Below are 25964 nucleotides of genomic sequence, written 5' to 3' on the forward strand. Positions count from 1 at the left end.
TCTGATTCAAAAGTAACTTTTATTTTTCCTTTAATCCAAGCAGCCTTTTGACATAAACACAAGTTCATTTCCATCATATTTGGACCGTTCAGCTAATTAAGCAAATGTCCATTTTGACAGGTCCAAATGAGTCTACCAAAGTCATCACAAAGGTTTTTTTCATCGACCGTTTCACAGGCATTTACTGGTCAATCACATCGTCGACCAGTCCTGTCGTCGCAGCCCTGAGCGGTCTGATCCCTGAGTGACAATATGTTCTGGTCACATGAAGTGTATCGAGGCAGAAAAGCTCTCTTGCTCTGCCAATTAACATTCATGAGTGCGTCCATTCCAAGAAAAGCCTCACATCGACACAGTTCAAAATAGCAGCTTGTTGCCATTGTTGGAGCCATCTTTGCTAACAGCTGCGCCGTGTAAATCCAGCACCCCATCACTTACAACACTGTAGTTTGACCTTTAGTTGTTATCATTTGTTTCTTTCACAAGCGGTTTTGCAGGCAGGGATGATGGGATAAATCTGTGTGACCATTTGAGGCTTCTGAAATGGAAACGCTCAAGTTTAAAACCTCTCTTTGCGTGTGTAATGTGGCCAAATCACTGTATAATCTGTATGTAAAGTTTCCATGTTTGTTCATATCAACCTGGGGTGCAAAATACCCTTGAGGGGCTTTAAGTATCTGTAAGTCATGAGGCAGTCAAGGAATAATATTGGAGCAAACGCAAGAACTCTGGGTAAAATGAGTCATCTGTTATGATCAAAATCATAATTTCTAGTAAAATAACTCAAGAAAACATAATTAATCCTGCCTGCAGTGACTTTTTTCCCCAGTCTAAATGACGCAAAATATGTGTTTGAAAGACAAACAATGAGGTTCTGCCTATACTGGTGGGGGGCATGGATTTAAACAGAGCTGAGGGGGTTTCCTAAGTCAAAGATGGTTGGGAACCAATGGTTTATATGACAGTATAATCATGGTCATATGGCTGTGACTTCCCAAAGGCATCCAGAGGTTATCCATGATTCACTCAGATAATGAGCCTCATCACTTAGGCTGTCACGCGCTCTCCTCCGAGGCCCGGGCTAATATCTGCAGCCAGCAATGCATTGAAGGGTTACATGGGCGGTAATCTCATGCAACGCTGACCAGTGTGATACATTACTGTAAGCAAATGAATGATTAGCTACTTATTCAGCATAATATTGAAGATGTGGAGCGGGAGAAGAGAACTAAATGGCTTTTAGTGCCACTTCTCACGTGTATTCATTTAAATACACCAAAACACTTTTTTTCCTTAAAGTGCATCTTGCCTTAATCTAAAGACTATTTGCTTAAGGGATCAAGGAAAAGCTACAAAAACAACAGGGATTTTGTTCTCCGCCATGAGACGCCACGCCTTGATTTCATCACCCGTTAACACTAAAAAAGACAATTATTCATTTTTGGTTCCTGAGTAATAAATGTCTTGAGAAAAGTCGCAATTGGTGAAATCTAGAACGTAGATGCACCCTGCAGTATTTGACCTCTCTCTACTTGGCACAACATAACTGAAAATTGTTGTGAAAAACTAAATGCCAGTGATGCTGACGATTCAGATTACACATGATAATAAAATAAAATGCAGATACTCTATATATTCCAACATCCCCAAACAAGACCGCAAAACTTTCAAAATCATTGGCAGGAAAGCCGTCTCTTTGCTCGGGATCGATCCTCTACCTGTACCGTATGTATTGCAGATGACTCTTTGGTGCTGTCTTTATCATATCATCTGTTTTCCTCTTCCCTTCTTATTTCCTGAGTTCTTTCACAGTTGTGTTTAGAGGCAGTCAGGACACAGTGCCACCTGTCCAGGTAGGTGAGCTCTGCAGGGACACAGTCTGCGCTGAGAGAGGTCGGAGCCCGCACAGCTGAAGAGCAGAGGCTCCTGTTGAAGGCCACAGTGTCGACCCCAAGGGCTGTAGGAAGGAAACAGGTGGTTGACTTCCTGTCCCGTGCTGGAGCAGCCTATCTTGAGTCTACAAAATGAGAAATTAAAGTTAAATTGCAATTTCTTGTTCTGATATTCTGATTTAGGAGTGTAAATACTGAACGCATACTGCCGATCTATGACCAAAGATGAGTTGAATAAAGCATTTGCATGTGTTTTACAGTCAGTTTTCACACAATATACTGTAAAGGCCCTTTCATTGGTCATTTTCAGCTCTGAACTTTAGTCTTTCCTGCATACCTGTGCAGTGCACTGATTTCTCACCTGGCGAACGCAGCAGGACTGTTTAGGTGGTGAAACAGAGCGGGCTCACACACGAGGGAGGACCGTCGACACACATTTGCGCACGACTGACCCAGGGGACCCAGGTGCACCCTTAGAGCGCATTCTGGTGGCCAAGTAGGGAGAGATTTACTGCAAAAATTCTGGAGAGATTCAAGAGAAAGAAAGTTGACAATGTGGAGAGTTTGAACCAAATAACAACTGAATGGTTTCTGGGTGAAAACCTATTTTAGAGATTAAGGTCAGGCCATGTTAGGAGTCTAATTAGGTCAAATGAGCACTAAGAAATACTGCAACAGTTCTCTCCTACACAGCTAAATCTCTGTACCTGGTGAGCGATATAACCACGAACCCTCTCCAGCATGCCCTCACATGTGAACTCTCTGGGAGTGAAAGGCTTCACCTGCAAAAACATACACATGCACTTTTTACACTGCTACTGTAGCTGAAATGTATAGGATTATAAACGGTGTTTAAACACATGTATATACAGTATTTCTGCTTGTTCTCACCTCTGTGTGCAGAATGGCTCTGACGGCCTCCCGTACGTCAGTCTTGTTGGTCACATCTACAGTCCAAACGTGAGGTTTGCCAATGAATTTCTCAGCATAAGGGTGCTGGGAGGAGATCTGTCATCCAAAGTTATTTACTGGCTTTAGATGTAAAAACTGTACAATATGTATATTCAATTCAAAACTCATTTCCTTTAGTTTGAGCAGTTCCCTACCTGTCTTGTGGTGGGCTTGCCTCTGTAGAAGTGATTGTTGTCTGATGAGTGTGGTGGGTCAAACCGTGGCTGAAGGAAGACACAGCCCAGGGCTATTGCCTCAATGGGAGCTGGACCCTCATAGGGGAACCCAAGACCTACGAAAACCTGAGAGGGGAGCAGCAGATAACCTATTTAAAAAAAAACAATAAATGCACTTAAACGGACAATATGTCATTTTTAAGAGTTTGGATGTGACGTGAAATCGTCGTGGGATCTGTTGCCTTCGAGTCAATTTATCCGCAGAGGTCTCCTCCTCTCCAAAACACTGAATAAAGCAGAATAAAGCAGCACGCTCAAAATCTGTGTTTCCTTGACGCTGTTCGGCTGCCGCTAATGTTTGTTCAGCTTGTTTCTCTGAAAGAAACTTAAGATCCAGATGTCCAATGGCTACAATCTTTCATCCGGTTAAATTATACAGTTAAAAAATGTGGCTTATAACAGATTTACTGACTTCACAGCTTTGTTCTGAGAGGAGCTCTTATCTGACCTTGGCTCTGCGGAGAAGTCGTAGGAAGTGTTCCTGAGTCAGCAGGCCGTGGTTTCTGATGAAGCTGGGCAGATTAGAGGCGAGTCCTGGAGCCTGGTAGACTGTAGCGTGGGTCTCCAGCTCTTCACTGATAACCTCTACATACTCAGATTTGCCCTGGTAAACACACGCACACACAAACACACACACACACACACACACACACGCAGGACACAGAGGATCTTAACACCAGCATGCACAAAAACCACAAATGTCTTTGTTCAATCTTCACTACGATGTAAAACTCTGCGGTAACTCTTGACATGTTCCTTGCTGACTCACAGCTTTTCTACAGACGTGTGCTTTACTCTTTAGGTCACCTTCCACATGGAGTCCTGTTTGCCGTAGACAACTGCTATCCTGTCTTTCCTGTAGGTGTCCGGCTCCAGCTCTTCCTCCCTCACCTCCTCCCTCACTGCCTCCTCACTCACAAAACCCAGGAAGGAGTTATCAGGAGTGTGAGCTAGACATGACAGACGGTTAGATAACATGTAAAAAAAAATATACAATTACAATTCTACTAGAAGACCCAGGGCTAGAACTTCAACTTCATTTTGTGAGTTTTGATCTGAAATTAAAATGGATGTAAACATAAAACTACACTCTACACAGTCTTAAAAGTGTCCTTATTTGACCAAAACTCTTAAACGATGATGAATGCACACTCATCTTACTTGAAGACAACACAAAAGAGGAAAGAGGATCGACAAAATGACTTTTGACATGCATTACAGACAACATATTTCGGGCGGATGACAAGTAAAGAGTCAAATTGTGTGAGAGAGGAAAGACATACTGTGCAGAATATAAATCAGCTGTTAAAGGAAATATATGAGAGGTTAACGTCTGGCTGTTTGGATAGGAAGCTGCCACCAGACACACTAAAGAAGGTGTGAACGATGAGTATTTACTTTACAAGGAATGTGCTGGCAAAGGTGTGTGTGGACATGTGTGCAAGCATCACATTGACTTCTACAACATTTGTACGTGTGTGTGTGTGTGTGTGTGTGTGTGTGTGTGTGTGTGTGTGTGTGTGTGTGTGTGTGTGTGTGTGTGTGTGTGTGTGTGTGTGTCATTCTCTCCTGTCTCAAGGTCCTTGTTTAAAAGACTTTTGCTAAATCTCCCCTTATTCTTATTCCGTACAGCAGCACATCGTCTCCTCCTTTTCAGCTCCATTTGTCCCCACTTGTCTCTTACACCTGTCTACGCTCACATCAGATTAGCAGAGATATGCAACAGCACACTGATATGATCAAGATCATGAGATGTGGGGGTTTGACAGGAAGCTGTGAAGGAATGAAGTTTCTTTTGTTTCTTGGTTTCAGTGTTCTGCTTTGTTGACTTGTTTGTTTAGTTTTCTTCAATCGACTATCTTCCTCTTCCCCATTTCAAAACAGAAGCATAAACACACGCCAGCTCTTTTCTCAAGCTTTGTTTCCTTTTTCTCTACTTCCTGGGTCTTTGTTTCAGCTAACATCCATCCCTGTCTCCCTCTAAGTAGGACAAATAAACAGAGCTTCGGGTTCTCGGCGCAGTGCGTCCAGCTCGTCTCCATCTCCCGGCAGGGTGGGAAAGATGACATGGAGAGGTGTTGGAATGAAAGCTCTGTCTGGGCACCAAGTTTATTTAACCTCAGCTATTAATCCTCCTCTCACTGTGAAGATGCTTCGAGGGGTGCACGTGAAGGATCAGTGCTTCGGCAGCAAGATATAAATATGTCTGTAAATGTGTGTTGAGTGGAATGAAGCGCATTTCTGAATCAATGTACTGTACAGTGTCACAGCTGTGGTGTCACACAGTCACATGTTTGCATGATTACAGACACGCACACACACAAATACACACACATACATGCAGACTTACGGAACATGGTCATGTACTGCAGAGGCAGCAGACCCCAGCTGCCCCACAGTGTTTTATATCCATGACCACGCGCATAACTCCCCAAGTTAAAGGCTGGTTCAGTGCCAAAGGAGTCCAGGATTCTGAAGCAACACCTAAACAAAGAAGTTAATCACAAAATGTATCTTAAACATATTGGGATTACAAGTATGTGGCTATTTTATTTATCATTAGGTTTATAAATCTTTTTATCTACCATCAAATTAAAGGTCTTCATCCCAAAGACCATGTAACGCACATGTAAGTCATTGTAACATTTCTAAAACTGTGTAAATGTAATAAAATAAAATAAAAAGATGTAATATTATTCAGAGAATAGATCTAATGAAACATAATTGTGTGTTTAGACAATTGTACTGGTAATGCTGGAAAGCCAGTCCCATGGCGCCTTGAAGGTGAGCAAGACCATGGTAGTCAGTGTAGATGAGGTCAAAGGTGAGGGGCCTCCGGATTGGACAACTGCCTCGGCCTGGCGCAGCACCTATCAGGCTGGACCAATGAAAACACATCACTACTACTAAACGCTCGTCATCATTCAGAAGTATTTTAACTCTCTCATCACTTCAGTGTAATGTTTGTTTTATAGAACACACACTTATTAATACAAATGTGTGTAACTACGGAGGAAACTTTCAGTACTTTCCAAGTGCACGTAATATATTGAGTGGGATGATGGTCGGGCTGTAGGACAGTGGTGCCAACCTGTGGAGTTGTTGCTGTGAGGTGCTGAAGGTTAAGTTGTGGCCCAGGATTGTCAGACAGGCGCTGAGGTCGGCCCACTGGACCAGCTCCCCTAAAGGACCGCCTCTCTCCACCAGCGCCTCAAAACGCTGGCCAACACTCCCAGCCAGGGCGCCAGGATACAGCAGCACCTAGAGGACGGGAGGTGAATTCTTACTGTCTTTTTATATCTGTATGTGCAAATAAACACAAAGCTTAGTGAGTATATTTATTATAGAAGTGAGTTTTTAGATTTGTCTTGGTTGGTTTTACCCTCATCTGGGTGGAGAGCGTCTTGTTGCTGCTCTGCCTCATCCTCAGAGCGGCCTGTATCCACCGTTCTGACATCCTCTCCACTCTGGAGCGGATGAAGTTTGCAGCAGGACCACTGCTGTTGCTGATGACATCGTGCAGTGGGCTCAGAGTCGTACGTATCTCAGCCTGAGTGCAGTCACAGTGGGAAACAGTGAGGTAGTGTGAAGTATGTACATGTGAAGTATGTACATGTAGGTGCACTTGTTTCTTTCTGAGCCATAAAAAATGTTTGAAATGTTACGTTTAGATATGCAAATGAGGCTTTATCTAATGCTAACTTTAGCTGAATGTAGGAGAAATCTAAGTAAAAGTTGCATTGTGGATACTTTCTTTGCACTTTTCTGAAAGAACATATGTTATGGAAGCAAAATAGCCCAAAATCTCAAAATTGACCAGTAAATAATAATTTAAAAAAAGCTTTGTGACTTGAACCTTCTTTGTGTAAGAGTGAGGTTTCCGGTGCCATGGCAGCGCAGAGTGGTTTCTTCCCAGACGAGGGGGACAAAAGTCCTCTATTTGGCTGAGGTATGTCAACATGGAGCAGGTGGTACCATCCACCCCATAAAAGGCATAACAGGGGTCCGACTGCCAACGGGCCCGCAGGAACTGCCGGAGAAACAGATGTTAAATCAGCAAGAAATAACAAGGCACATTGTTGTTGATGTGCAGTATAAATAACATGCTATATTGTAACACCCATGATTTATATATCCAGCTCATGTACTGGGAATTAAATATTAAAAGTTCAACTTTAAGACGAGGTAAGCGCTTCACTACGACTTTAACGGTGCACACGCAGAGCCATTAAGATCATGCTACCACATATATTTCCACTTTCTCACCTCCACTTTCTCCGCACAGGCCGGGTACGCACGATCCTTTGGCACCTCACACTTCTCGTCGGGCCCTGCGGGTGAGATATTAGCCGTCACACAGTTTTGTTTTTTATGTGGCCATTTTGAACGTATCATTATTTTTCTTTAGTAACAAAAAGCACATTGTGGAGTCGACTCAACGTGGGTAATGAAGAACAGTGGATAATAACTTTGATATACAACCTCTAGGCTGAAATGTTCGCAATGAATAGCAGCCATCACACAGCACGACGTATAGTGCTGCCATGCACGTGAGAGGCATGAGAGTAGAGGCAGTGTGTTCTCAGAGGCCCTTTCCCGTAAGCCCCCCCCCCACCATCTCTAGCCAATGTCAATCAACTGGAATGAACACACACGCTCACACACACCTGACCCACCTGCCTCCTACCAAACATACCCTTTTACAATGCCAGGCCTTGCCAAAATACACAGTCCTTAAATATGTAACATAACGCAGTAAAACGGAAAAGAGAGGGAAAAAAGATAAGAAAACTCGTAGGCATGGTCGAGGTGTGAAAGCCTAAAAACATGATATGATATAGTGCAAAAACAAAAGTATGAGTAGACACGTCGGTGAAAGGACTCCTGGGTAATTCGGTCGTATTTTATGGGTGTGAGGTAATGTGAGAGGCGGAGGGTAAGGGGCGAGCAGGCTGGTGATGGGGAAGTGTGTGTTTGTGTGCATGCGGGTGGCATGTGTCTGCATGTCGACAAGTGCGTTCCTTCACATGTGCACGGCATGGTGTCTGTGTGGCCCAAAGCTTAATAAATTCCCTTTTTCGGGAAGGGAGGTAAGCATGTAGCTTCTCATCCCCTCTGCCCGCATACACACACACACACACACACACACACACACACACACACACAACCCCTCGCATGCCAACCAGGGTGCGTAACCCGGCTCTGACCTGACACCTCTCAGGAGGGTCGTAGTGGAGATGTAAACTTTCTTTTCTCCCCACGGCCAGTTGAGCGGCACTGGCTCTGTGGGACTTGTTAAACTGCTATTCAAGGACTTCATCCCCCATAACCACCTGCACCCACTGCCCTTTAACCCCCCCATTCACACCCTCCATTATCACAGCTTGTTAATTTCACTGTGTGGTTAACCTCTATTGAGGCTATGAACCGTGCATTTGGCTCGGAGTATCACGCTACCACTGCAGTAAACCACAGAAAAGCTTGCAATTATTGAAGCTGGCAACACGCAGGGAGGGGAGAGTGTATTTATTTGGTGTGTTAAAGCATATTATAACTGGAATGAACCGTAAAAATGTTGTTTGCTTTGTACCAGTAAAGCTAAACTAGGCACGATTTGCATATAATAACCTAATACTAAGTCTAAATCTCACTGTGTCACCACAGTCAGACTCATCTTATGTTTGTGGGTAGGTACGTGTCCATCCACAGGACGTGACAAATCCAAACTAAAGAGTAAGATACAGATGTCTCCTAAAGTCTCCATCCAGAAAGAAAAGTGGGCGCTAAGACAGCAGATCCTTTGCATTTAACAAGTTGGTGACGGGTCTCATCACACCATGGCGTAATGAACAGACACAGGTGTTTGAGCCAAATGTGATGCAGGTCTGGACTGGGCTCTACCTGTGTGCAGTCGGAGGTCATCATGTGGGGAAGCTGTGTGAGACTGTTGATGACGGCTGAGCTGGTCGAGCCTCTGAGACACTCTCTTCAGCTCCTTCTCCACCAAGCGGGCTAAGCCTTGCTGGTCCTGTCTGAAGCTGGAAAACACACTGTGTGAACAAACACAACAAGCGATATGCTGTTTGTATATCAGACTACAGACGTTGTTGAATACCTCTGCAGTAACAGACTGAGATCGTCTCTGCTCAGCTGCGTGACGTCTCTCTCTCTGCTCAGCCTCTTCACCTGAGTACTCAGAGCCTCCAAGCGAAGGGCCAAGCGGCGAAAACCAAGCCCGTGTTGACCTGTGACACAAAGTATACACAACATGACATGTCATGTATGTACAGTATCATATGCTACCCACTATCATAATGTTTAAGTAGTAATACTGTGTGTTATGTCATGGCAAATCTTGCTCTGAGTATTATTAAACAGCAGGGCTAAGTAATGCTGTTTTCTTAACCTGATCTGCTGCAATTATGGCTACGTGTGTTTTCCATGTTCCATGTTCCATGTAGGGGGTCACGGCATCTAGTCACTTTTAAAGAGGTGATTCGTCCTGAAGGACTATTTATTGAAAGATAAAAACGTCATAATTCTCCACAATAAAATGTGTAACTCGAGCTATGCCGTCATCTCACTCATTGCTTTGTGGTTTCAGAGACAGCCCGCACACACACACACACACACACACACACACACACACACACACGGGCACATACACTCATATAGACATAGACATACAGTATGCATATGTTTATGAGCATTTTTCCGCAGACACCTTCATGGTTGAAGGTCTAAACTCAAATTGCTGACCTCATGTTATTCAAAAACAGCACATTTACATTGATTTTCGTCAGTTGTTGTGTATTCATTAACCCAGCGGTTCCCAAAACCTTAAAACAATGCAACACCTCTTTGCAACCACTCACAGTCACTGGGAATGACCTTGATGCAGAAATTAGGCAGGAATATATATATATATATATATATATATATATATATATATATATATATATATACAGTATATAGAGGTGATATATCTATATTATATATAGATATATATCATATATTTTTGTAATATTTTGTATAAGGGAAAAAACGACAGTTATAAATAAAATAAAATAATTCTAGGTAACACATTTATTTTTCATTAATTGAATTTGACTTGAGAACATGTGAAAAACAAAGGTTTTGCCAGGATAATCTTTCTACGTTCCTATGAAAAATGTTTCATGTTCTGTACTTCTCCATGAACATGAAAGCTTTTAGTCCCAATTTAGAAATTGGGTAATGTTCCACTTCAGCCTCTTGTGGTTAAAATGAGTATTACAACAGAAAACACACAAAAACTAAACTCTGCAAAAACAAAACAAAATGTCACCTGCTAAAACTTTTTAATAAACAATACAGTAAATTAGACAAAAAAATAAAAATACAATAAATTAGACAAATGTAAATACATTTTTTTAACCTGTTTCACCTGTTCTCAAGTCATAAACACAGGAGGGAAAAGGGCTTCTGTAATAAAGTGTATTCAAAGAAAAAAGACTTCCAACTCTCAAATAATAATAATAATAATAATAATAATAATAATAATAATAATAATAATAATAATAATAATAATAATAATGATAATAATAATGATAATAATAATGATAATAATAATGATAATAATAATAATGATAATAATAATAATAATAATAATAATAATAATAATAATAATAATAATAATAATAATAATAATAATGAAAATATATATTTAATTTATTCTGAATAATTAATAATAATAATTTCGCTATGAGGCCATAACATGAGTATTACAGTGTCTATATATTTAACTGTTTTTAAAAAACAAAGTTGAACAAGTAACTCTTGTGTTTTCTCTGAAGTGTAAAGTGCTTGACTGACGTGAAGCAGTGATGTTAGTGTTCTGTTAGCCACATAGCTAGTTGCCAGACATTCTACTGTAGTTACCAGACATACCATAACAGTAAAAACAGTGAATGCGGGTTTTAAAAGCCTGCTGGAGGGGCTTAAATAAACTATTTGAGATGGCAGATCAAGGATGTCTTGATTGAAAGGTCTGTATGAGGGAAGGAGGACTGTTAAAAGAGTTATGCTGGCAGTGAATGTGTAATATTGAGTGTATTGGGGGGGGGGTGCTGGTAATGTTAGGGTGGATTTGAGGTCACAGTAAGACTCTCCTTGGGGATCGAGCTTTAACCTGTGATACACAGTAAAAATTCACCAGACTGGTGATGTCACGTCGTCTCTGTTTGCTCAGCTGACTCTCAGCATATCACTACATACATGCCCGGGGGCCCTTTGGGCACAGACGCAATGAAAGATGAATGGGAGAGAAGAGGTAACAACTTAATGCCAGTTGTGTGAGATAACTGTATGACCACATCATTAAAACACTCATAAAGGTGTGTTTGTGCAGCTTGTACAAGTGCGTGTGTGTGTGTGTGTGTGTGTGTAAAGTTTACTAACTTCTCATATCACGCAGTAGAACATATATTGTAAGTTGTTTCTGAACATTGTCGGATCACATGGAGATGGAAAATATGCAGTAAAAAAAAGCTCCTTATTATGTAATAATATTTTTAATGATATAATAATAATAATCCACGGACACGTTCTCGGTTTCAGAGCCAACATATTTGTTTTTCTTAGAGGAAATCTGGCAATTAAATGAGACGATTCAGATTCATGTCGTTGCATATCATCCTGTTCAAGCCTTTTCTTAGCAATAATTAGAACTATAGTGACGTAATATAATATATATGCATTATATTTTATCGTCTGTCTGACAAAGACAGACGATGTTTCACAGAGACCGTTTAAAACGGATCAATTTGAGCTGGTTTAACTGTGTGAGTTGACCCGCAGCTTCCCCCATGTGGTACATTTTCCAACACAACTATCGCTGGGTGGCTCTTTGTACACAACTCCTGGAGGGTCCCTCAAAACAACTGTGGGTCTGTGGCTGAGATGCAACAGGGGTGAGAAGAAAAGGATCAGGATGTTTAGAGATATAGTCCTCTCATGAAGTCTGTGCATATGATTAATAACCTTCATAACGCTGCTTTTACTGCATGTGGTATTAAATTAAATGCATAAAATAGTTTCTGTATTCCATTTAATTCAGTGAAGTGAATTAGAAACGTCAAAACAAAATGCAACTTGGATGAACATCTGTATCCGATTATAACTTTTCATCTAAACTAATCTAATTGAAAAAGAAAATATTATCAGAAACTTTCAAATGATGCAAACACTGTTAAATTATTAGACCTCAGTCAAGATTCCTGACAAAAGCAACAAATACACCATTAAACATTCATTAGAGACATCCAGAGTGGAGCATGCTTCGTGTGTTTCCCTGATGCGTCACACTCCTAATGATGTTATGATGAATAACTCGTAGATCAGAGGAGCTTGAGAGAGGACCGGCGCCGGAGTATGTTCATTTATTCCTCTGGTGCAAAAGAAAGAATGCTGATATGACAGAAAAACGTACTTTGCAGGAGATTGTTGACAACATTTGTCTATTTTGTGTAAACCAGGAAGAAAGCTTTTGCCCAAACACCCCCGTCACTTGCCCCCTTAAATACCCTCCCGTAGGGAAAACAGTTTAGCCGAGTTGAACGGGGGTATCTCGGCCACAAACCGATATTTGTCAGACACAGTGGAGGACCTACCGCGGAGTGTGTACAAAGCTTCATCTGACGCTGGGAAGACAGTTACATCAGGTCTGATCACGCGTGCGTGTGTGTGTGTGTGTGTGTGTGTGTGTGTGTGTGTGTGTGTTACCGTGTTCCTCAGGTGACCTCCCTGCAGGTTCATCCCGGGTCATCTCAAGTGGCACCCAGAGGCTCTGTAGCAGCAGGGTCAGCACAGACAGGCACAGACAGAACACCAGGCAGCCACTAGAGGACACAATACACAGAGAAAGCGCCATGACACAATTTAACACTATTTATAACCGGATCTTTGATGTTTTTGAACAGTTTGCATTCGTTCTTCTACCTTCGAGAGGCAGAAGCTTAAAGTTTCAAACATTTATCCAACACTTCAAGCTACAAATGTGAACAATATTTCAACTTGAAGTATGTATTCATTGATTTAAGCTAACAACCATGTATCTAATAGCCCCCTGTTTCAACTGTTTATGTTACTTTTAGCCATCTATCGCACTACTTTTATCTTATTTTATTATTTAACTATCTGAATTATTTATCCATTATTTTTAGCTAACTTTAACTTTTAACTTGTCTGCTCAGCTGACTCTATATTCTTTTATCAAATTATAATTTATATTTTCTCAAATTAGTTGAGCTACAATCTTTATACATACCAGTCTTATGCATCATATTTATTTAATAAGCAAAGTAGAACTAGACAACTCAATCATTATATTTTGTTAGTATGTTTATTGCCCGCATATTGGACATGACTTCAAAGGCCAATAACATCTTACAGCCAAAGAATGTGCAGAACTAAATTGTTCCATGACTCCACGTGAGGACCCTGGTGTGTCAAAACAAACATCTGAAGAGTGATGTGCCATTAAAGCATGAGTCTGCTCACTGCTCACATGGGTTCCCAGCTTCAGTAACTGGGGCAGAGAGAGCCGTCACTTCGCTCTGACTTTCATCAGGTCACTAAACCCACCAACCCTTATCCAAAGAAACACAGCGTAGCCAAGCTCAAGTACATCCAAAAACAGTTTCAAGGATCTCCCAGTGCCTATAAAGCTCCAGATTCAGATCCAATCAAATTATTCCATCAATCTACATTTCATCAAAGCTGTCAGAGCAGTCATCATGACGTCTTTGGTTGAGGGCATATACAGTATGAAAAGGTAGCAGCGCTGTAAGGCTGAAGAGACGATCATGAAGAGATTACTTTGTGATAGTTGGCCTTACATCAACTGGAGGTGGCGTCACCTGCCGCGGAGATCAAGCTCCACGGAAAGGAAGATGATTACGAATATAGTCATGCTGCAGTCACTGAGAGGTGACACTCAGACCCGATCAGCTGTCATGTATGGTATGGATGAGGCGCGGTGCAGATAGTTACTTCCTGGCCACTGATCTAATGACGAAGCCTTACCTGCGTGGCCGCAGTGCAACATGCATGGCCCTCTGTTTACAGGATGCTGGATCTCACTGTCAAAACAAGTTGAAAACCCCAGTCAGCTTTACATGTTCAGTAATAAATGTACAGTTATGTCTTGGGAAGAGAAAAACACAATTGCTCTCTTGTTACATAATTACATTTCCCACTCTCATATCAGGGTTTAAGCACTAAAGGTCCATTGCAGTTTCTTTATATTGCAAATGAATGGCCACACTTCCCACATGAATTGCATGAAGGCCATGGAAGCCTCTTCAGCCTGCGAGTGTGTTAAACATGTTCATTACACTGAACCTAAACCAGACCTGGTGTGTGTCCATGTGAGGCAGATACAGAGATGTCAACAGCTCGGCGTACAAGACAAACCAGCACATGGTCAGACACACACACACACACACACACACACACAAAGACACACACACACATCCTCACCTCCTTGGGTCTCCGTCCCAACCCACTGGCAACCATCAGGCCTGTTCTCAAAACACACAAACTAAAAAAAAAAAAGAAAAGAAATAAAGTTGGGGCTGGTAAGTATCTTGCCTCCTTTTTTTTGTCTCTTTTGGCGTTGTCTCCCTCCTCCTCTGGCCGTGCCTTTTCTCCGTCTCTCAGGGCCTATGGGCTGGCATCCAGCGGTTGTCAAGGTAACCTGACTCCCCTTTAGAGAAGACAATACCCAGAGTGCTGCTTGGGCCTTTCACCGATACAATGGAGCCCACGCTATTGGGTGACACAGTTTCTTTCATTCCCGCTGGCTAGACTTAAGCCGTGGTTGTGAATTGATACTCAAGCAGGGAGCTCATTTGAATAGCTTGAAAGGTGCAAACCTTTTGGCACAGAACGGCACAATAGAGACAAAAGATGGTACAAATTTAATGACAGTACCAATAGTAAGTGTAATAATAGACCTAAGAAAATACCCAGTGGAAACTTTACAGATAACAATTAAAGTTAAGTTAAGTTGTAATTCAATCAGACAGAAATGTATTTCTTCGGAGGTTTCATTTTGGTTTTAAGTGCTAGAATAGAAATGTGTGAGAGAGAAACCAAACCAAGTTACCGAAGGGGCTCAAGTGTGTTTCACTGAGCATCAACATTTTTTAACTTTTAGTCACAACACTAAATCATACACCTCTATGTGTGCACTTTTGATTGATGACAGATCGAAGTCTCCCAGGTACCTGAAGGGGGCGCCATAGTCCCAAGGTGTTCTTGCAGACCAGAAACTGAACCACAAATGTTTTCTTAAAGCACTGAAATAATCCAACTCTGGGTGTTCAAATCAAAGCAAATACAACAAACAAACAAAAATGGTATTGTGATCTATTATAAATTTCATTATAAGAATGAGCATGCAACAATAATTAGGAGGATTACAGATCACAGTGCCATGCAGCATGCCAAAACCACTTAGCTTGTTTACAACATCCCATTTGGCTAGCAATAGATAGGACACATATGTCACTCAATCAGCTGACATGATGCTACTAACAGGAAGTGCACCAATTTAACAAGTACGCAGCCAGGATAGCGAATCCTGATTGGCTGAGAGCAACCGCTCGTCCAAGTCAGTTGAGGTAAACCTGCTGAGGCTACAGGAAGTCTTCTAACTGCAACTCTATAGTTCATCTGTTTATGACTTTTAGCTCCAACTAAAGATTATTTTTAATTATTGATTATCTCGAGATTATGTTTTATGAATGATATACAGGCGACCAAATAATTACCATCCTTTAATTGTATTGAACAAACATATTTGAATGTCTAACATCATAATTAAGTTGTGTTGAGTAAAACCCTTTTCTGCATGTTGACAGGAGACCACTGGACGACAGGATTGTTGAGATCCTTTAGTGTTTCAGGTCCTGCTATGGCGCAACACATGTGTATGCAGAGTGTGTGTGTGTGTATAAACAAGTCTGGGTGCACCACTATGCCTATGTGCATGTGTGTGCACCGGTGTGTGCATGTGTGTGTACATGTGAGATAGAAGGGTGGGCTGAGGTTTAATGGAGTGATGTCACGCGGTGTGTGGGAGCGGAAAGATCTGATGAGCATAAAGCTCCATAAGCTAGGACCTAAAGGCTTACTGGCTTTACACCCATCTGTCTCTTTCTCTCTCTCACACACAACCACACACAAACACATATACTCTCACTGACAATCCTCCATTTTTCCTTTATCATTCTTATCGTGGTCATGTGACATGGTGGCTCTCTTCTTTCCAACACACATGATCGGTACGCTGTTTAAAGTAGTCACAGGTTGTGGATGCAACTTTGACTGTGAGAAACTTCAAGAAACACAATCAACATCATGAAGAAGTATGATACTGTGCAATGAATGCTGAGATGTGCATGGATTTCTCAGCCAAATGCTGCAAAAATATTTGGCTAAAGCTGAAAGATCACTACACATCAGCATACAAGGCACAACGTGTATTGCTATTGCAGTATGAAGGTCATAGTCAACGAAGACATGAAAAACATCAGCCGTGTTTAAGGAGCACAAGACAAGACCGAAAAACATTTTATTGTTGTTATGGAAGGGTATGGTAGGCTCCACAATTTACCAATTACCAGAAATAACTGTCATGTGTTGGGCAGTTGCTTTGAGTACAGGACAAAGGCCGCCTTTGTTGGCCTACCAGGGTACTTCCTGTCCTCTCCTAGTGCCATCACTTATTTGACAGAGCATGTCTGCAAGTAGCAAGTAACAAGTATCTGCCATGCAACCGCATTCTCACAGCAGAATTAGTTGACTTCAAGAAGTAAATCAAAAAAGGAACAGGTTCTATATTTGGTGCACAATCTTGGCTTTCCTATAATAGTCTATTCCAGTAGAGCACATACTGTATTGACTGCAGTTAAACTGCGTATTAGCGTGTATTGACAGTCTTTAAACCATAAAAAAAGAGAAGTTCTTGTGAATTATCCAGAGCAGTGACTGTGTTGTTTACCCAGCCCACCTGAGCCCCTCTCTGCAGCAGCAGCAGCACGCTCACACACCATGTCACACACCCGGACAGAAACCGAGGTTGGAGCCACTGCGCATGCCCGAGGCAACTCAATATGAATACTGCTTCACGTCTCAAGACATCTCACATCCAGGTAAGGACCCCGGCAGTTTACTTGTCAGTCATTTATCGTTTGCTTACCAGTCTTCAGTGTGCGGTAGTTGTAATTCATACTCCTGTCGCCGGCTTTGTGTTTTTAATGCATGGCTTTTGCACAAATTCAAGCTGACATCTCTCCACATCAACGAACTCCAAGACAGCCTGCGGACCACATTCATTTGGGGTTGGTAACATTCATGCTAGCTGGTGCAACGTTAGCCAACATATTTTTTTTTACTGGGTTGTTTTGGTGTCAATGGATATTTGCATGGCTTCGTGTCTTGTCTTCCGTGTTCTGTTTTTCGGCTGCTCGGTGTGTGTGTGTGTGTGTGTGTGTGTGTGTGTGTAGGTTTCGTTAGCTGCTTACATGCACTGACAGGAGCAGCTTGCGGCTAGCTTAAGCTAGCAATGCTAACTTGGCAAGTGTGAATGTAAAAAGGGTGTATCAGATTTACTCGCGCGGTAATATTAAATACCTTGTGACCCGTTTGCACAGGCTACTATCACCTCTGCTGGCTAGCTAACCTTAACAGGTCACTCAAGAGAAAATACAGTTTGTGCAGCTTTGTGTGCATTTGCAGCTGTGTGTGGTGACACAACTGTACCCGCAGATACTGTAATGTCACCTGCAGCTCAGGGACTGTAACGTTAGATACTTGTGTGCTAATGTCTGTGTATGTGCATTGATTTAGCCCCCAAGATAAAATCCTTGATTCGCCTCAGCAATGTACTACCCGCCTGTGCAGTTCTGCAGAGGTAGAGTAGGTTGCACAGCTTGTAGTCAGTACCTTAACCTAACGTTTGAAGCGATTGTAGTATTTCTTCAGATGTTTAATGCATGAACACTGTTTGATGCTGTTAGTGCTCATTCAATGCAAAAATACATCTACAGTGTCGTGGCCATTTCTCATCTATTGCATTTACAGTAGGTCTATATACGTTATGTAGGTTAAGGAGGCTAACCTTGTTTCAGGATGAGGACAGGTATCTACTGCACAACATTAGAGGAGCCATATTGGCAGGTTACTACTCTGCAGGATCAGAGCTCCAACCACCTTTGGACTCCTGATGTTTATGCCAAGCCTTCCTGTACACAGTGTGCAAAGTTAATTTGTCATCATGGGGTCGGTGACACCCGTTTAAATGATCAGCGTTAAGGGCTAGCCAGTTGAACCTAATGGAAGCTAAGCTTGTTTGGTTCGGCATCTTACTCAAAATCATTTGAAGTTACTGTAGCCTGGATGCGATGATTCCTCCCTTTGTATGTATACGTGATGGGTTGAGGATATTTGAAGACTATGAGCATCAAGGCTTTGGTTCAGTGGACCTCCATTCTTGATAATTGATATTACCTGAAAAGCTTTTGGACAGTTTCTTTAGTTGGGTCTGGATTCAAGTCTACCTTTGACAAAAGATACATCCTGTGTCAAAGGTAAAGTTGCAACGTTTAGGTAACACACACTACATGCTTCCAGTTTATGCGTTAATGTATTTGTATGCACCTCATGTGACTTGTCGTGAGGCAAGGATCTGATGATGTTATGACATTGTTATTTTCAGTATATTGCAAGTGATCTCTGGACATGCATCTCCATGTGACTTGGTTTTAAAAACAGTGATATGATTGGATGATTGTGTGACAACCATTCCCAGTACACTGTAGTTTGTTGCATGATCTTTGGACACGCATCTCCATGCATCTTGTGCGTCAGCGTTGCGGGAAATGATCCGATTTATTGAATGACAGTCGGTGTTTAAATGTATTGCCAGTGAACTTTTACAGCATACACAAAGTTTTTATTTCCCTCATCGAAAGAGTTCCCAGTTTAATTCGCTTTAATATCAAACTTGGCCATCGCAGAACATCTGAAGTTGTTTGTGTCGTATCACTGCATTCCATTCAAGCTACGGATTTACTTGATTTGTTTTTCGCTTCAGCTGAAAGGCATGATGTACATGCTCTTTTCCATTTGAAGATCTTAACCAGAGCATAAATCTGATTAGTGACATTTGCTAATGTTGTTTTACAGTACAGTTGTATACAGATGTACTGTGGCCAATTTGTAATGACTGGTTTAGCAGTTATTTATTTATCAATGTCTTTTACGATGATGCACATTAATCTCCTTTTCTTCTCATGTGTGTCTTCCAGTAAACATCATGGGCAGTTGAGACAAATAGGCAAGTTATCTGCTGTGTGGAGGACAGAAGGTTAGCACTTCCCCGGAGCATCACTCCTCTCTTCACAGTCTCAGTCCAGCAAGTTTTCAGCACCATGGCTGAAGAAGACTATGGCAGATTTGTGGACTGGAACCAGATGGGGGATCTGTCCAAGAGCAGCGGGCCGACCAAGGTAGACTGTAAAGACCTGAAAGAGTTCAAACTGATGGCGCGGCAGGGTTACTGGGCCAAAAACCACAAACTACGAGCGCAAGTCTACCAGCAGCTCATCAAAGCCATTCCCTGTCGTACAGTTACCCCAGATGCAGAAGTATATCGTGACATTATGGGAAATGCAGCAACTAAGACGCCCTCCTCCCACATTCCACTTCCAGAGTTTGTGGATGGAAGTCCTGTGCCACGGTACTGCCTGAAGGCAGAGGCAGTAGCCTCAGCCCATCAGATTATCAACTGCGTGGCTGGACAGTTTCCAGACATCTCCCACTGCCCGTCACTACCGGCTGTTACTTCATTGCTCCTGCACTTCAGCGTAGACGAGGCTCAGTGTTTCGAGCTGGTCAGCCGCATACTGGCCTGCAACGAGCCCGGCAAGCGACTGCTGGATCAGACTTTCCTGGCCTATGAGTCTAGCTGCATGACTTTTGGTGATCTTGCCAACAAGTACTGCCCAGGCGGCCACAAACTGATCGTGGCCACAGCCCAGGATGTGCTTGAAGTCTACGCAGACTGGCAGCGCTGGATACTGTTTGACCTGCCTTTCAGCCACATGGTCAGGGTCCTTGATGTCTACCTGGTGGAGGGCTACAAGGTTCTCTTCCGTGTGGCTATAGCCTTGCTCAAGTTCTATCGCAAGCATAAATCGGGGAGCCAGGGAGGCCAGGGCAGCCAGCAGCAGGAATCAGACAAAGTTAGGGACGACATTCAAGCGTTTGTCAAGGGCATCGCCTCCACCGTCACACCCGACAAGTTGCTAGAGAAGGCCTTCTCCATCCGTATGTTTAGCCGTAAGGAGATCACCCTGCTGCAGCTCACAAATGAAAAGTCCCTGCAGCAGAAAGGAATCACTGTCAAACAAAAGCGGTACAGTCAATACTCCGATTTCTATGTGGTGCCTTGTAATAATTCCGTCTAGTGCACATTGGAATCATCACATGGACATCTATAATATTTGTTGTTTCATATACTTTTTAATATCAAATTGACTTAAGCTTCTGTTTTTAAGCTTCATACTCTGCATGCTCTGGTGAATGTCTCACTTCATGTCTTTCTTTCCTTCTTGTTTGGTTTCTGCCGTGTCTTTCAATCCGCCATCTTCTGTCTCGTCTTCACTCGTCTTCACTCCTGTGTTTACTTCATTGGTTATTTCACAGTCCTAGGTGGGTTCTCTTCTCTGTGCCTTTCTCCAGATCCATCTCTTATTCTGACTCATAATGCTCTTTTACTCTCAGAAGTTGTGACGTCACAATCACACTTAAGTTGTCATCACTATGATATCAAACGATTGGTCAGTGCCAGCAAATAAATCCATAATTACATTAAATACATTCACACCATCATCTGCTCTGAATTCCTTTTTTAAAAGGTTTATGAATTGCCAACATTCTGCACCTCTTCATCTCTTCTTCTGTATTTCTGGGCGTCTCCAGGCGGAACGTGCAGCTGGCACTTAACCCTGACACCTTCTCCTCGGAGATTGTCAGTGCCAAGGAGATGCGGGACATCTGGTCGTGGATCCCTGAGCGTTTTGCCCTGTGCCAACCACAGCTCCTCTTCACCACCTCCAGCCATGGTTGCAGCCTGAACAGGTACACAGTCCAGTTCTCACCTCAAAATGTACATTTCAGGCCCTGATTAGCATTAAGTCTTTGAATTTGATATATATAAAAGGGTAAAGGAACACCAAAGCTTTTCCTAAACCTGTTCTTTACACAGAGCATAATGTTCCTGCAGTAACCAGCAAGCCTGCCATTTTGGAACAGAAGTAATTACTCTGTAGTAAAGTAATTAAGAAGTGTTGTTCTGTATTTAAACGGCGCCTTACTTATCTGTACATGCGCTTTAGTAGATATACCAACAACCCAAAGTGTAATCCTTAGAGTCGATGTTTATTAAGTAAGTGAAATAAATTAAACTTTCACATCTTCCCTCCAGATTTTACGCTCATTGTGAAGGCTACGAACCCACTCTGCTCCTCATCCGGACCATAGATGGTGATGTAAGTCACACACACACACGCACGCACGCCACACACACGTTGACATCCTGATGACGTACCATCAGATATTTAATGTAATCTAAATCCACTTTAACAAAGCTTGTTCTTGCATGTGGCGTGTACTACAAGCACTTACCTCCACAGTTGATATTTTTTCCAATAACTAGAAGGGTCCACTGCGGCTTTGTGCATTTAAAAAAAGACTCCTGTTGTATTCCTGTCCTGGGCTCTGAGTTGGCGTCAGAGGTCACGACCACACGCGTGTCATATAATTGGATTATGGCGCTACAAACGGATCTCAGCACGAACTTTGACCTCTTACAGAAAGCAATCTCTTGCATGTGTTTTGAAGTAGTGAACGAAGTTATTGCAGATGTAGAAGAAATAAACCCACTGATTCCAGTTCTGCTTTTCTCCCCAGGTATGTGGAGCCTTCCTGTCCTCAGACTGGGCGGAGCGGAAGAGAGGAGGCAACAAATTGAGCTTCTTTGGCACAGGGGAGTGCTTTGTCTTCAGGGTGAGTTTGCTTCTAGTGTCTTTACTTACTAGTTTCCTTTCAAACTAATCATTTAAGGTGAATCTGAAGGAGGTTTTCTAGCGATTCATTAAAGAGAGAATGTTTTCATTTTGAGCAGTACCGCACTCCTGCCACCAGAGGGTACCACCCACCCTGTTTTCAAATGTTCTTGATGTTCAGTGGCCCCCACTTGGCAAGTCATGCTCCCATTTGGAAAAGCCTTGTAGGTCACAATTCACCATTCTGGCATCGACCATGTCTGCAGAAACAACTACACATGATCCCTTTCTGTTCTGAGCTTAAGTTATAATAACACCTGGGCTAGAAAGAGCAGACTGGCTCCGTAGTGCCTTGTGTATGAATTATTCACTGTTTATCCGTGTTGATGCACAGCTGTGGGCTCTCTGAGCTAGAAAACACGGTCATCTCACACACTAATACTCACACACAGATCGGAAACTCCTGTAACCTGATCCAGTAGTATCTGGGCCTCACCTGACACCAGAAGGAAAAAAGAGACAGCAAGGACCGATCTATCATCTATCAGATGTCTTTTTATTTATTTCATTTAATGCTTTATTTAAACGGGTAGTCTCATTGAGACCAAGATACCTGGGTACAAGAATAAACATACAGAAAACCCAAACACAGTGTAGGTGTTTATAGGTAATGAGGCAGCTTTTGTAGTAGAGCCTTATTAATAGATAACATACAATGCAACTCCCTGGTGCCGGTTAATGTGCAGTCGAGGACGAAGGAAGCATCAGGGTTTTTAACATCATTTTATTGTCACCTTTTTTATGTGCGATACTGTTTAGCTGTGATGTGTGGCGCTCAGGTTTGTAATCGATGATGATTTCCTGGCTTCCCTCGCTAGATGAAGCCAGAGATGGAGCGCTATGAGTGGGTGGTGATCCGCCACCCTGAGTTAGCCTCCTCCAGCAAGACTCCGGGCCAGGAGGACGCAGCCTCCTCTGACGGGCAAAACTCCGACAACAACTGCTTACAGCAGGCGGAGAAACCTGCTGGAGATCTGTCGCCCTTCCTCTCCGCCCACCACTTCAACCTCAACTCCAAGAATACTTCCATGTTCATGGCTGGCAACTTTGACTCCATTATAGTGGGTGAGTGGACTATTCCAGAGGTGTTGATGGAGGATTCTCACCTTCAATCGAACACGTGGGAACACATTAACCATGCAGTCTTTGTACTTGTAACTAATACAACTGTGTGCTCTTGTGTCTGATCAGGAGGAGGGGACGGCAACGCTCTCTACATCGACTCTGAGCTCAACCATGGGCGCGCTGGCCGGTGCGCCACCTTCGACAACCCGCCGCTGTGCGCGGAGAGCTTCCAGGTTTCACTGCTAGAAACGTGGGGCTTCCAGGACGCCATGGCCTCATAATGTTGTCCACATAACACATGCATGTAGATCCATACAGGCATAGACGCACATTCATGCGCACACATGTTGTATGCGAACAGATCTACGTCCGTCCTGCAAATTCATATATGATTAATTATTTTTTATTTATTGATGCTGAACAGAAATGTGATATTTTTATTTGTTTTCTGTTTATTTTTGTATTTACAGATTTGTATTATTGTGTGCTAATTATCGAAACTTGTCTTGTAATATGAAATAAGTCAGAAACCGATATAAGGTTCATTCAGAAGGTTTCTTTTCGGCTATTGTTCGGTCATGTTCGTGCTATTGCAGTCTTTTATGTTCTGTGGTTTCTCTCAATCTGCCAAATTGACCGTATAGCGATCTATGCAGTCCTTAAAGAGCAAAAACAAAAACAAGAGGTCTTTCCCAGGCCAAATATGATCAAATATGTGAGATTTGATTTGGTGTGATGCGATTAAGATTAAGACGTAGTGAAGTCCCAAGTCCGTTAACTCTCCCCCCCCCCCCCCCCCCCCCGATCGCCTGTGTACATGTTGCAGATCTGCTCATGAATTAATGTGTAAATGTTTGTGAGTGTGTGTATGTATAATGTATGTGAAAGCTTTCTTTTTGAATGAGTTGTGTTGCGTATGAATATCCATGTGAATGACTACATACAGTGTGTTAGGTTACCAGGTAATGCAGTTTGTTCACTCGTCTCCTCCTCGTACTCTCTCCTGGATTTTTCCGTCCTTTCTAGTGTGAAGAAAGTAACAACAAAAAGTCCAAGATTGCGCCCGCCCTGTTGGCAAAGTGTCGTCGGGGTGATTATAAACCTCGTTAGTGTCTGTGTGTTCCAACATGTGCTCCTGTGAAATATCAATTGAGTAACTACAAATGTATCCGACCTGTGAAAATACAGCGATGTTGCTTTCAGTAGAGCGAGAGACTCTTTGTTTTTCTTCTGCTGCTTTTCTTCCAAATCTCACATCCCTGTCCTGAGAGGACGTTACTTCAGATTGTCACAGAAGAGTGTCAGATGCCTTTAGGTCAGCTGACTACAAAACTACACCCCCCCCCCCCCCCCCTAATCCTGCTCTACTGTAATTACAGCTAGTAGGCCTGTTTACCAAGATTAATGTTAAATAATTAAGCAGTAAAGATCCATGTCATGCAGTGATTTTGGTTCAGTTTTACATTTTCTGTGCACTTATAATACCAAACACATGCAAACTGTATGTTTCTCCTTTAAAATTAAGTTTCGAGAGGTTTTCTTTAAAGAAAACGTGCAACATTAAAGCTATCTCTTACAGTATGTAGGTGTGAGTCTAAAACACTAACTGTGTGACTCCTAAATCTCACACACACACACACACACACTATCTATTTTTTGTTCGGAAGCCTCTGTGACTGTGAACTGCATGACTGGAAAACATATAGCAGAGATGAGTCAGATATACCGACAAATATATCTTTTAAAAAGTCCTTTTATAGTCGGCTGTATTCATTGAAGTCCTTTGTTAGATTTTAATCAAACCTAGTAAAGAAATACCTCACAGGCATTTTATTTGCTGTACACATTTAGCAACTGATATCCTCACACACTGACCTGATATTAAACAAGTCAGTGTGTGAGCATTTCATATCAATACTGCACATTAAAGCTCTACACAAATGTCCGGCTGCAGTGGATGTGACACAGCGTAATGCATCTGGAGAAATGTAGTATCTTAGACGGCGAAGTGGTGGAGTAATTCCTTCTTTACAGTAAGTAGCATTGGCTCCCGTCTTGCCAAGGCTGTGCTGTTCATTCAGGATTCACACTCTGCTAATCGCACATGCACGTCTATATTTAGCTGCTCCTTTGGGTGTTGGTCTGGCGCATCTCCTGAAAAACATGCTTTCCAGCCTCAAGGAGTAAGGTGCTTAAGTATTTACCCGTACACTGAGATGGGTCTCTCCTTGACCGGCCCCCGCCCATCAGGGGGGGGGGATTAAGAGGCAGACTGAGGCGGTGCTGGCAAATATTGTTCTGATTCACACACTGAATATTGTAATGTGGTTATTGGAAGGGAGGGAGGTTTCTGCTTCCACCTTGTGTTACCGACTGTCACAAATCAGCCTTATGGACCGCACACCTGTCTTTCAATAATAGTTATTTCTTTTTCATTAAAGTACCAAATCCACATAGAGATGAAGGATCTTAGAATCACAGTATAGTGTACGGTTATATCTGGTGATAAATGCTCTCTGGTGCATCTTGAACAGAATCCTGATTGAATCACGGCCTCGTGAGAGTTTCTCACAGTTCCCCGTTTCCCTTCCTTAAAGCAGCATCTTTAAGGAACATGCCTTGTGCTTATATTCTCCTCTTACTAC

At 42.4% G+C, this 25964-nt stretch overlaps 2 protein-coding genes across 5 annotated transcripts; one reads left to right on the forward strand and one right to left on the reverse strand.

The window, feature by feature from the left end:
* On the reverse strand, positions 1-17528 carry LOC115024756 (alpha-1,6-mannosylglycoprotein 6-beta-N-acetylglucosaminyltransferase B-like). 3 transcript variants are annotated; one of them, XM_029456580.1, is made up of 18 exons: positions 17325-17528; positions 14144-14199; positions 12842-12957; positions 9195-9324; positions 8981-9117; positions 7346-7410; positions 6936-7109; positions 6462-6629; positions 6171-6340; positions 5826-5957; positions 5430-5563; positions 3887-4029; positions 3528-3683; positions 2999-3145; positions 2784-2900; positions 2600-2674; positions 2254-2414; positions 1-2017 (listed from the first exon to the last, which is right to left on the reverse strand). In XM_029456580.1, the coding sequence occupies exons 2-18, from the start codon at positions 14167-14169 to the stop codon at positions 1819-1821; spliced, it is 2250 nt and encodes a 749-aa protein (XP_029312440.1). In that variant the 5' UTR covers positions 14170-14199; positions 17325-17528; the 3' UTR covers positions 1-1818. The 3 variants fall into 3 exon arrangements, with proteins under 3 accessions (XP_029312440.1, XP_029312441.1, XP_029312442.1); XM_029456581.1 differs by lacking the exon at positions 17325-17528 and adding an exon at positions 14711-14978; XM_029456582.1 differs by lacking the exons at positions 8981-9117; positions 9195-9324; positions 12842-12957; positions 14144-14199; positions 17325-17528 and adding an exon at positions 7562-7678.
* On the forward strand, positions 17141-24150 carry tbc1d24 (TBC1 domain family, member 24). 2 transcript variants are annotated; one of them, XM_029456584.1, is made up of 7 exons: positions 17141-17277; positions 19435-20543; positions 21110-21268; positions 21615-21678; positions 22100-22195; positions 23073-23319; positions 23446-24150. In XM_029456584.1, the coding sequence occupies exons 2-7, from the start codon at positions 19558-19560 to the stop codon at positions 23598-23600; spliced, it is 1707 nt and encodes a 568-aa protein (XP_029312444.1). In that variant the 5' UTR covers positions 17141-17277; positions 19435-19557; the 3' UTR covers positions 23601-24150. The 2 variants fall into 2 exon arrangements, with proteins under 2 accessions (XP_029312444.1, XP_029312443.1); XM_029456583.1 differs by lacking the exon at positions 17141-17277 and adding an exon at positions 17285-17466.
* Positions 24151-25964: the final 1814 nt, after the last annotated feature.

Source organism: Cottoperca gobio, chromosome 19 (assembly GCF_900634415.1).
Source record: "Cottoperca gobio chromosome 19, fCotGob3.1, whole genome shotgun sequence".
Classification (NCBI taxonomy): Eukaryota; Metazoa; Chordata; class Actinopteri; order Perciformes; family Bovichtidae; genus Cottoperca; species Cottoperca gobio.